The sequence below is a fragment of the Athene cunicularia genome (assembly GCF_003259725.1).
Source record: "Athene cunicularia isolate RWA chromosome 2 unlocalized genomic scaffold, athCun1 chr2_part1, whole genome shotgun sequence".
Lineage (NCBI taxonomy): Eukaryota > Metazoa > Chordata > Aves > Strigiformes > Strigidae > Athene > Athene cunicularia.
Window position 1 is genome coordinate 52,762,502 of NW_020799095.1, and position 12,497 is coordinate 52,774,998.

At 38.4% G+C, this 12,497-nt stretch overlaps 1 protein-coding gene across 3 annotated transcripts in view; it reads right to left on the reverse strand.

Annotated features, from left to right (window-relative positions):
• LOC113476917 (collagen alpha-1(XV) chain-like) overlaps positions 1 to 12,497 on the reverse strand; it is a 147,046-nt gene that overhangs the window by 77,690 nt on the left and 56,859 nt on the right. For 2 of the 3 annotated variants that reach the window (XM_026842919.1, XM_026842921.1), the window contains exons 7-10: positions 11,916 to 12,031; positions 7,095 to 7,226; positions 6,448 to 6,474; positions 3,738 to 3,800 (exon numbers count right to left, since the gene is read on the reverse strand). In XM_026842919.1, the coding sequence (XP_026698720.1) occupies positions 3,738 to 3,800; positions 6,448 to 6,474; positions 7,095 to 7,226; positions 11,916 to 12,031 (338 nt within the window). The remainder of the gene's footprint in view (positions 1 to 3,737; positions 3,801 to 6,447; positions 6,475 to 7,094; positions 7,227 to 11,915; positions 12,032 to 12,497) is intronic. The other variant, XM_026842920.1, reaches the window with a different exon arrangement.

A 12,497-nucleotide genomic window follows, 5' to 3' on the forward strand; every position in this document is an offset into this window, starting at 1 on the left:
CCCCTGAATAATGCTGAGGCATTATCTGAGAGAGGTCTATTTGACATGGGCCAAAACATCATCAGGGATCATGCTCATAAGTCTGAACCATCAACAATTCAGGCAGTTCCTGGGCCTGTTTAATTTGGCAGTGTAAATGTAGCACTTGTTGCTGGAGATCAAAATAGTTACCTAACAACAGTAGCAGCTGCAGCAGCTGCAAAATAAAGCTTCTTTTGCTAATGTGCCCTTTGCTTCTGAGTAGAAGAAATGTAAACAACCATTATCTTGAAATCTTTTCCATTTGCTTTGTTTCCATTAAAAGCAGTCTGACTGATTTTATGGTTTATTAACATGAATTATTTCTGTCATATTCCAAGCATCCTGGAAATGACTCTGGTCACAAGAATGACCAAAGCAGATTTGCAGGAAACTTGGGAAGCCAATTGTCAAATAGATGATTAGGCCATTTTTTTCCAGCTTTTTCACTGCGTGATTGACACATACTATAGAGGAAATTGAGCCTTTGCTAGAGGGGCTATAGAAGTTTCACAGTGCAGAACCAAAGGAGGCTCCTGTCAAGTGTCCCTAGAGAGGGAAGGTACTGTCCAAATCAGCTCTGTATCAGGAGCGAAGAATGCAGAATTAGCTAAATGGGGAGAGTTATAGAAAACCATGGACTACAGACACCTGTGCAGCTCCTGGGCTACATCAAGAGATTCTACTTCTGCTCAAGGGCTTCAGCAAGTCACAGAATCACAGAATCAGCTAGGTTGGAAAGGAATTTGAAGATCATCTAGTCCAACCTTATGGAAAGGCTGACAAGTGTGTAGACATGTCATGAAGTATTGTCTATATTCTAGACACAAAGTGTCTGAGACCAGGGCCAGCTCAAAAGAAAGCATGAATCCCTGCCACCAATGGGACTATGCAAGATGATACATTTCTTCTCAGAGACTGCTGTACCACATGTTATCAAGCTTAGGAGGAGGTATTATTCCTGCATATTACTGTTCCAGTGATGGCTCTCCAGGAGCAGATCAGCCATTTTTTTCACCCTGTCATGCAGTCCAGTCATGCAAGGGAATAGTCAGTTGGTAGGCTCTGGATTCCATGTAGCTCCTGGGGCAAAATCAGTCTGTCCCTCCCACAATACAGTGAAGTGCTGTTCTCTGGATACGGTGTTGTCCAAAATGGGCAATGACTATGACATCAATTCCTAACATCTATTGTTCATCACTCAAGACCTTCTTGACTTATTTGTTGCAGAATATTTTTCCTTGAACCATACCTAGCCTTTGAGTTATACCAAGATAATTAATTATTAATATTACTTATAGAATTACTGTTACTAGTAAAACCTAGAAACTGTATATTACTATTCTCGGTGTTGTCTGTGTGATTTATCTTATAAGCACTCAACTTTTGGTATGATATGAAAATATGACAGAGGTTATTCAGAAAGGAAGGAAAAATTATCTCATCACAAAGAGTGTTGTGGTATTTACCTGACAGCTTATAGTACTGAATACCACATAAGTCATAGCAGTGACATCTATGTACACACTCAGTAGTGATTTTGAGGGACCCATTAGGGTAGGCACAGTTTTAGGTACATGACCGCTACAAATCAGTGCATGTTACTCGTTCTAGCTTTGGAAACCTTAGCCTAGTCTGTCTTGTACTCTAATAGAATAATGAGTTATGTCACACTACTTAGAGTATGATACTGTTAAAATGTATCTAGAACTGCTGTAATATTTTTCAGGTGAGACTAATGGCACTGCAGTTCTTGGTGGTATCACAATCACTTTCAGTGTCTGAACCACAGAACAGTTAGATGATACCATGTACCAATTTCTGCGTTGCTAACAGGTTGAGCGAGGTGATCCTTCTGCTCTACTCACCTGAAGTACTGTGTCCAGGTTTGGGGTTTCCAGTACAAGAAAGATAAGGAGCCCAGTTAAAGGCCACAAAGACAACGGAAGGACTGGATCTTCTGACTTATGAGGGGAGGCTGAGAGAGATTAAACTATTTAGCCTGGAGAAAAGATGACTTGGGAAGATCTTGACAATGTCCATATACATGTGATGGGTGGAAATGAAGAAGACAGACTTTTCTCAGTGGTATCCAGGGAAAGGACAAGAAGGAATGGGCATAAATTGAAATAGAAGAAATTCCATCTAAATGTAGTGCTCCCCCCGACTTTGTTTTTCCACTTTAAGGATGATCAAATACTTGAACAGGTTACACAGAGAGGTTGTGGAATCTCCATCCCTGGAGATATTAAAACAAACTGTACACAATCTTAGGCAACCTGCACTAGCTGCGTCTGCTTTGAGCAGGGGTGCTGGACTAGATATTCTCCAGAGAGGCGTCTCCACCTCAATGATTCTGGGATTCTGTGTTCCATGTTGCAGGCTTTAGCACTGACCGAGATGTAAGTAGCACCCTCTCAAAGTCCTCCACCAATAGCACAGTCCTTAATCTGGAATTTATTTCTCATTATTTTTTCCCTTGCAGTCTAGAATCTTCAGATTTCTGCTACCAAACTCTGCCAGTGCAGTCCAGGGTTGGGGATAGAGTGAAGAGTGGGGAGGAATGGAGAGACAAAGTGGAAACAACTCCATCAAATATGTCCTTTGCTGATCTAAGACTGCTCAGAGTTTTCAGAAATGAGGCTCTGAAGTGCCTGTACAGAGCACCTGTAGTGCATGTTGCCAACTGATTTAATGTCTTACTGATAATCTACTTTCCCAGTTTATCTTCCCTGAAGAGCCTGTATCCATACACTACAGTAGTCTAGCTGTGAGTTATCCTACTATGTCTGTAGCCTCAGAGAGATGATAGCCCTGTAACTGTGCATGAACTTCTAAGTGCCCCTGTTTGTCTCCCATGCTGCCTGCTTCTGTGAACAAGTTCCTGACATGGGTCCCAGACATGCTGCTTTCACCAGGGGAGTGCAAGAGTGTTCCCCATCCTGTTGTATCTGAGATGCTGCCTAACTGCCTGACATACCTTCACTTCTCTACAGCTTATGGTAAGCCTTTATCCAGCAGTCTTGTGACCTGATGCCTATAGTGGAGACTAATTTTACCTTTGAAACGATTCTGGATCCTTTCAAATTGAATCTGAATACATGAGATTTATAAGAGTTGTAATGATGAGTTTATGAAGCCTGAATTGTTTTGGTAAACGGATAAAATGACTTATTAATTTGGCTGGAGTTACTGGCTGTGTGCCAATTTTATGTACAGCATGTTCTTCAATGATAGATTAATCCATTACAGCTCATTTCATCTCAGAAGTGATACAAGTTGTTTCTTCAGAGGGTTTCACTCTTATTTCAATTATGTTTGTTTCATGAGGGTAATATGATTATACTGCCTCTGTTAAATCACTTAGCCAGTAGAGTAAGTTGCACAAATAAGTAATATATAACAATCGACTTATCTTTATTAATAGTTAAATATATCTTCCTTAGCTCTCCTGTGAAAGCTCAACTTTTTCTACTGCTGAAGTTTATTCATATTCTTGAAAAATCCTTATGATTCTGTTATGGCTGCCCTTTATGCAAATTCATGGGTGAATGGCAGGATATTATATTCTTCCTGTGATTCCCTATTATTATTATTATTGTTATTATTATTATTATTATTATTATTAATAATAATCTTCTCTTGGAATGTACCAATTTAACTCATGTCCAAGCATAAATGGGTTCTGATTGATTGTGAGTTATTAACAGGACACATACCTTTTCACCTTTTAAACCTGCTTTTCCTTTCAGTCCTGGCAGTCCCTGAAGTCCATTTTTACCCTAAAAGGAAATAAATTTTTAAATTATTCATTATGTTTTATGCAGGTTAAACAGTCTGTACAGTTAGCAGCAGAGGCTGGATGTAAGGGTTGTAGATTCTAACTCTTGGTTTGTGCAGTGGGAGGAGATATGGGACTTAATGGGACTTACACCTCTATGCAGTTGGCAGTGCACAAAATGTGCCGCTTACCACATCTACTCTGCTCACAACAAAGTGGGAGTGAAGCCTGTTTGGGAGATACAGATGGCAACACTTGGCAGGCTGCTTTTGGATTTGACACGATGCTAACTGGACCACACAGTTCTGATGACTATATTTTGAAAACTATAATGTTCCACTGGAACAAATAGTGTCTGAAAAGCCTTCTTCAAATTTTCTCTGTTTTAGCCATTTACTTATCTAAGAGGTAAGAAAGTGTTCATTTATTCAAAAGTTGCTGAATATGCTTACAGCAGGTAAATTCCGAGCTAGAATTCTGCCTCTTCCCTAACAACTTTAAAACTATGAGAAAAGTGACAATTGGAAGAAATCTACTGTAGATTTCATACAAAAGTGATAGGCAACAGAGAATAGTGGGATATATTTGTCACATGCTACTGCAAACTGCTGCCTTGAGTGCACCAAATCATACCATTAGGATCAGCTGTTATCACCTTCTACAGAAATCCTTTTGCCTTGATCCACCTGAATATATTCAGTTCCTACTAAGTAGGATGCTTCCTGAGGACATACACCTGGCAGGGAATATGTGGTACTACATAGCATTTCACCCCATTTTCCATTCTAAACTTCACCGGTCAAATTAATCTTAAATAACCTTTCTATATATGTTCATCTTATCTACATGTAACATGCATATGGTCTTCCTATGGAAGCTTGATCCTTGGCTAGGAAGAACTCCCACCAGCTTTAAAGTCAGTGCTATTTATGAATTCAGTTAGGACACTGGAATAAAAATTCAGAAGGCAAATAAATTCTCTTTTCCTTAATGGCATTTTGGAAATCTGGACAGGTGTGATTATGGATGCTGCTGCTCAAGTTTTAGGTCTGTCCTGATTTTAAAGGTGGGTTATATAAGCTTGTTATGGAGAAAATTTTATCAGTAAGATTAAAAAGTTTTTTTCTCCCATTATTATTTTTCCTGTAGAGTAGCTGGTATCCATTTCATTAAAAAGTGTCAAACACATGGCCAATATAAATCTAGCAGATACTAATTTTATTGCTGAGTAAAGCCTCATCAATCCAATAGTAAAGTTGCATAGGTATGTACAAGATCAGAAACCAGCTGCACATGGGCAAAAGACTATGAAAATACAGGGCAACATTTCATTTCACGAGATATAACAAAATGTCTATGATAAGAAATAGGAATGTTTTACAAGGATTTGTTTACAAGGACAAAACAATTGCTTTCGAAGCATTTGAATAACATTTGCACAATTTTCTATAAGTCATTTCCCTGTTATTTTGGTTTCATAGAATTTTCTCTGAAAATGTTCTGTTTGAAAGTAGTTAGACTTCTGCTAATACAGAAAATATAAACCTCTTGTCCATAAATGCTCCAATGATACATAACCTGAATTTAGGCTAAATGTTTCCCAAACCAGCTACATTTCTCTAAGCATGCCAATGTATGCATGCAGGAGCAGAACAATGCATCCCATGAATGACTACTGAATTAATTTTTAATATCTTAAAACATACCATTTTCATTTGAGGTTCACTTGGAGAGGGCAGGAAGGGACAAGAAGTTCACAGCAGTGGTGCGTGGCAGGATACAAAAGGAGGAGCAGGCATGGTAATGATGACAGCCTCTGTGTGGGAAGATCTTAGCAAGGGGAAAGATGCACAAAGTGGCAGCAACAGATAGTGAGTAAGGAAACAAGGAAGCCAGGTAGTAAAGCTTCAACAGAGGGCAGATACACAACAGCAGTGGAGACACTCATGGAATTTGTTACTGTGTGCATTGCTAGGCAATTCTTCACCATGGAGGATGCATATGCAATCTATCAGCAGCTCATGGTGAACTGACCTATGGATGGGAGTTGTCTGGAGAAGGAAGGAAGGAAGAGCACAGGAAGATGACAGCAAATGTGACAGAAGAGAGGGTAAAATAGAAGAATGCAGATGAAGGAAAGCAGGAAGCCTGAAGCAGAAGGTGCAGCTGAATTGCTGCACAGGAGCTGAGGGGTGAGAAGTACATCTGCAAAATTAATAACAGCTGAGGTTAGGAGCAGGCAACCTGGCAGCATGTGTCTATGAAGGGTCAGTGAAGCATTTTGTTTTGCTGTGGAAGAGGTCTGGGTCTGAAGTATGTACTCTTTTTGAAGTTCCTCTCTGCAAAAAAGCCAACCTCACCAGAGCTGGACTCCTTGTATAGCTGCTTATGGCATGCAATACCTCTTACTTTCTTTGCAACTGGGAAATCATAAATTTCTCTTAGAAAGGGTCCTCAAAAGAGGGTCCCCCTCTCTTGGCAATCTGAGGGAGTCAACTACAGCGCCTGAGCTGCCTTCTAAAGAGAGCACACGGAGAAAGCACTTTGCTGCCTAAACTTCACTGTAGCTGAGTCTCTAGTAAAAAGATGTGTTGTGGTTTGGTTTTTTTTTTTCTTCAGTTAACCAAAATATGTGTAAGAGTACTTACGGGTAACCCATTTTTACCAGGAACGCCCTAAAATAAAACATCTTTGTTAGAAAGGGAAATAAAACATTGTAACAAAGAAGCAATAAACAAGAAAAGCAATTAACTATAGCTTGTTGTGTCATGCAGTGACAAAATAATGAGAACTGTAACAAATACTACATCATACTGTGATTTTTTTTGCACCTCTGTTTAATTGGATTTATCTTGTGTTGATGGTTCAGAAGGATATGAAGTGGGAAACATCCTGGATATACAGAAGCCACTGAAGGAGGCATGTGAGTTCTGAAGTCCAGCAGCTTTGAACATGTTCAAATATAACAGCTGGGAAGGTAGCGCAGCACTGTAAAGGCTGCCTGAAGGGCTGGTAGAATTACTGCTCTAAGAATATTAGTATGTCGGCACATCATTTTTTTGCCTTGTGCTTTCTAATCATTGTCTCTCATCAAGCCCTTGTATAGCTGTTGGCACGTGCAAAGCAGATACAATGGTCCTGTGTTGATTTGGTGGGGCTAAAACCCCATCTTGTAGAAGTATGACTGGTACCAGTGTTTGAGACTGTGGAGTTTCAGCCCTTTATGCATGTCTGATGAATGACTATTACCCTTTCTAAAATATATGCATTCTTTCAATAGGCAGAAAATACTCACAGGCTGCCCATGTTGTCCAAGTTTCCCTGGAAGTCCAGAAGATCCTTGATCTTTTTTCTGCACATCTTCTACTCCTGGTCTTCCTGATGATTCTGTGGGCTCATCCTCTCCTTCCTGACCTTTCTGGCCCTGAGTAATCAAAATATGAAATATGAAAAATGTGTGGCATTACTTTCCCCATTTTTCTCTCTCTTTTTTCCCCTCTCTTCCCTTTCTCCTAGAACCTCTGCTTTGTTCAATGCAGTCAGAAACATGTTAGGCACCATACAAATAATACACTCCATTCAGCAAAGGCAGTCCATATTAGAAATTGTTCATGCAAGTACAAATAAATTGCTCACTGAGCTGGAAAAAAATGACAGCTGGTTGCCTAGATGCAAATGACCATGGTAACAAATGACCCAAGTAACAAGTGATAGGACAAGAGGTAATGGCCTCAAGTTGCATCATGGAAGATTTAGACTGGATATTAGGAAGCATTTCTTTACAGAAGGGGTTGTTGGGCATTGGAATGGGCTGCCCAGGGAGGTGGTGGAGTCCCCATCCCTGGAGGTGTTTAGGAGTCGGGTTGACATAGCGCTGAGGGATGTGGTGTAGTTGGGAACTGTCAGTGTTAGGTTAATGGTTGGACTGGATGATCTTCAAGGTCCTTTCCAACCTAGCTGATTCTGTGATTCTGTGATTCTATGGTCTAATTTCACACCTGCACAAAACTGCAGAGTCTAAATCAATAATGGGAGTTTGAAAAAGACCAATATTCCAAACACAGTCTGTCTGGAAGAAAATTTTGAAAGTTAAAGGAACATTTAGGATGTTCCTAGATGTTTAGGAACTCCTCTGAGATCTACAACTCTAAGAAAAGAGGGTTACATATCCAGCTTGGTTAAAAAGGAAAGTGACAGAAGATGAAACAAGGAAAGTGATAACAAAAAGGGAAAACAAGTAAGAGCAAAAAATTGCTAAACATCAGCCTCTGGGCAAGAGAAAGTAAGAAAAATTAAAAGAATAATTTAAATACATCAGAAACAAACCCTTTCAGTGGTGAAGCTCGGACACTAATACATATTTAAATTGCAGTGCAGTATACAGGAGGAAACATTTAAGTCATTTTTGTACCATATTTTGAAACAAGCACTAGGATTTACTCACATTTTATAGCAATAAGAAAATATTTTTTGTTCCCTTAGTAGCTAATGAAAGTGGTAGATAGATAGTAACTATCCAAGCATTTTAAAGTTAGAAGGATGACAGCTTTCATCAAAGGAGCTGTTAGCTGATTTTTTAAAGATCTTTCTGGTTTTATCACTAGGAAAGTTCCAAAAGATCAGAGATTTTTTCATCTGGTCTCATTACAGATTTTTTTCCCATCTGGAAAAGTGTTAGAAGAAAACCTAGTTAACTAAGCTGTAAGATCATGACCTGTGTGAGATAACAGGATTGTTGATACAGGTTGTTAAAGTACTGAAGGAATGAGCAATGTTATGGCAGGACCCCTCTCGATCATCTCCCAAAGGAAATCCACTGACAGGATGCATGGGAATGGTTTAAAGATGTGCCAGGGGAGGTTTAGACTTGACATTAGGAAGCATTTCTTTATTGAGGGTGGTTAAACCCTGTAACAGGTTTCCTAGAGAGGTGGTTGATGCCCCAAGCCTGTCAGTGTTTAAGAGTCATTCTGACAATGCCCTTATTAACATTCTTTAACTTGGTCAGCCTTGAATTGGTGTCACGTCCCACTCAGATGAGGGAGACAAGTGACTCAGGCTTTTATTCTTAGTTTCTCACAGGCCTGGTTTCTCATCTCTCACAACTGGTCAGGCAGTTGGACTAGGTGGTTGTTGTGGATCCCTTCCAATTGAAATATTCTACTCCTATTCTATTCTATTCTATTCTATTCTATTCTATTCTATTCTATTCTATTCTATTCTATTCTATTCTATTCTATTCTATTCTATTCTATTCCATTCCATTCCATTCCAAAATCAAAGGGTGAAGACAAAAAAAAATCTAAATCAGCATGTTTTTGTCTGACAAAGAGGTCCTAATTTTCTTTGTTATGTGTGCTTGCTAACAGTAACACTGTTGATCTGACTTTAGCAAGTTTTCCTGAGGGACATTCAACTGACTTCTATGCAACACTGAGAAAATATAATGCTGTGCCTAATCAGTGTCATCCATATTATTTGTATTACAAATGGCATAACTGGTACAATGGGGATCTTGTACAATGGTAAACTTACAAGAGATAGAGCCAATTCTACCATGTACTCACAAAGACCATTTTTCGATGTAGTAACAATTTTTCTTTACTATTATTTTCTAAAAGATTGTTCATTAGCATATTGTATAGCCATCTTTGCTACCTATCTAGTGACAAAGATGTGGAAATTGGCATAAATTCAGGAAAACCCCTGTAAAGATTAGTAAGTAGCAAAACTACTTGTCACAATAGATTTAAACATTTTTTTTCTCACACTACTTAAATCAAGATTGAATTTTTATTTAAGAAAAATGTCCCAAAACTGAAAAAATTAGATAGTAAGTACAATAGTTCATCCTGACATTAAAATTACTGCTTTTAAAAAATGTGAATACAGGCATGAAAATGTTAGAGGAATCATATCTGGAAGTTCTCCAACAAATATTAAAGCCTTTTTTATGTCAGCTCCAATGGCTGATCCTTAATGTACTGTTTCACCATTTGTGATAATTTACAAAAATAAACACAGAAACACTAGAAGACACCGTAAAGAGTTACCTGAGTTACCTTAAACTCTTGAATAAAAGACACAATGTAGAATAAAATTTCTGTCATTCTTGATGCTATATGTTTTCTGGCAAACAGAAGCAGTCATAACTGACTGCAATGTCAAGCAATACAAAGAATGGACTTTTGGCATAGGAGTTACAAAGGCAAGAGGAAGGAAAGATCATTATGTATTTTCTGTTTAGAAAAATCTGTAGTAGTTGTTGGACCAGGAACGTTAATTAATAAATAATGTACTGCTAGCCAGTTATTTAGAAATACATCAAAAAGTAGGGCAAGTATTTGAGTAGCTGGAGCCCTCCAGCTCACAGGATTCCAAACGAGGGGCATACATAATTTTAATTTGCAGAATCACACAAAATCCAGGTTACACATTAACTTACAAATACAAAAGGCACAGTATCTTTCAAAGCCCAGTATCTCACCGGAGTGGGTGACTTTGCTACATATGGCATAGTTACTGCCTTTGAGGTTTCTAGTGCCTGCAGTTGCGGACGCTCAAGTACTCTGCTTAGGAGATAAAAGGGCTCCCATTCTTCTTGGCACTGTGTGAACCTCAAAGTAGAGACAGGCTACAGCCTTGCATTTTCTCTTAATTTCCTTGTCTAGGAACCAAGCTCACAGGAAGGAGTCTACCCAAAAGGGCTATCTAATTTTATAAGGGATTTGAGAAAAAGTGAGTTTGAAAATGTGACTAGTCTCAATGCTTTGCTTGTAATTTATAGTTATTCCTGGTCCTGGCTGAAATGAATTGCCAATGAAATTACAGACCATCTTTGTCAGAGTTTCCTTTGTTCAGCAGTGTACAACTCACTTGATGGTGGCACACATACTTTCTAGAATCCCTTTTCCCATCAGGACATATCCTGAAAAGAATTCCTGCTTGGACACTTACAAGACAGCCTGACCAGGATTTTTGGAAGGCATCTCTGACAGGTGAAAGATGTCCAGATATCGCCTCTTCTAGAGTACCTTTTAAAAATGTGCTGGCAGCCCAGAGAGAAGCTAGGTATGACTGTAAACAACATTTATTCGTGTAAGTGCTCTGACACAGACATGAGTAATAGAAGGACCCCAAACAACTTCACTGACTTGCCTCAACTTTGGTCCTTTATAAGGCCGTCTAGGGTGGAAAGGTTGTTACTATTTTATTAGTTAGAACAGCTATTTAAAGTGAATGCCAGGAAAACTGATGGATAAATTTTTAATGGCTTTTTCATCTCTGGGTGTTAATGTACGCAGCTCTCAGAAAGCAACATACACTGCCTTCTTTAAGAAATATCTTGGAGTTGCAGACGCTTTTCCAGTGCAATCCATGCACCATTCCCTTGTCAAGACATAGAATATAGGATCAATCTCTTGGACAGTAATTCAAGTAGGATAGCGTTTATAAAGGGATAATTTGCATAAACTCTAAATTTTCAGATTAGTCTGTGAGCATCTAAGGAAAGCCAGCGTTACACATTTTAGTCATGGATTCCTCCAGAGTTTAGTGCATTTTAGTGTTAGCCTTCTGTTTTGGATCACCTGGTAATGAAGCACTGTGATAATGAAATGTTTCTTTGCACTTGGTACTTCACACAGAAGCACTTGGTGAGCACTCAAAGGGTGTAATTTTAAAACCGTTTATATGTAACACTTCTGAAAAGTGAGCAGGGCTTTCACCTGCAAGGCAGTTACTGTAAGTAAGGCCAAGACTTTGCTTTTAGGCAATAAAAATCGTGGGCTTTTATGATGAGGATTTACATTGGTTCTTTTCTTTGTTTCTCACTTTCTTAAATGCAAAATGAAAAAATGAAAACCTGAAAGAACAAATAATTTTGTCAGTCAAAAAATCTCTAGCCCATCTCAACTGTTATAGGTCCAAACTTCTGCAGTGTCAGTGCTTTTCATTTTGATGTCATGAGAAGACATTCAAGCGTTTAAAAAATAACTTCTGTTTTGGCACCTTGCTAAAATGGAATACATAAAGTTACTGACTCAGAAAAGCATGTAAAATGCTTCCTGCTCTTGGGACAAAAAGATAAGGCATATGATAAATCCATTGTACAGACCTTTCTGCTTACTGCTGGCAAAACATTAGCACCAGAACCATCTTCTTCTCTTAAGATTTCCTGTGTGACAGTGGTAGACTCACTGTTTCCTCGTCCAGTTGGGATGACACCTGAATCTGAATAAAACAATCACTTATTTATGAGAGACAAAGCAAAATAAAACCCACCCAGGGGTATTTAGCAGAGCAGATGCTGTAAGTTGTATGAAAAAAATAAATATTTTAGATTATGACTGAAATACATTCCAAAGATTCATATTAATCATTTTATAACTCTGAAAATTTTTAAAGAAAAGAATAAAAAGAGAAAAGTGAGAATAAAATTATAAAACAAATGTTTAAGGACAAATACTGTACTGCATCATCTTCTTTACCTCAAGCTCTAGTCTAATGGTTGCTTATTTTTCATCTATATAACATAAAAAATAAGAGGTATATACAACAGGTAGTATCTGAAGTATGTACAAAATTTAAACAGGAACATTATCTTTGGCCTTATTAAGATAACTAGCTTTATTTTCTGTTTATAGGAGTGCACTGAAATTGTCTTAATAGTGGAGGTCTGGGTTCCTTAGTGCATTAT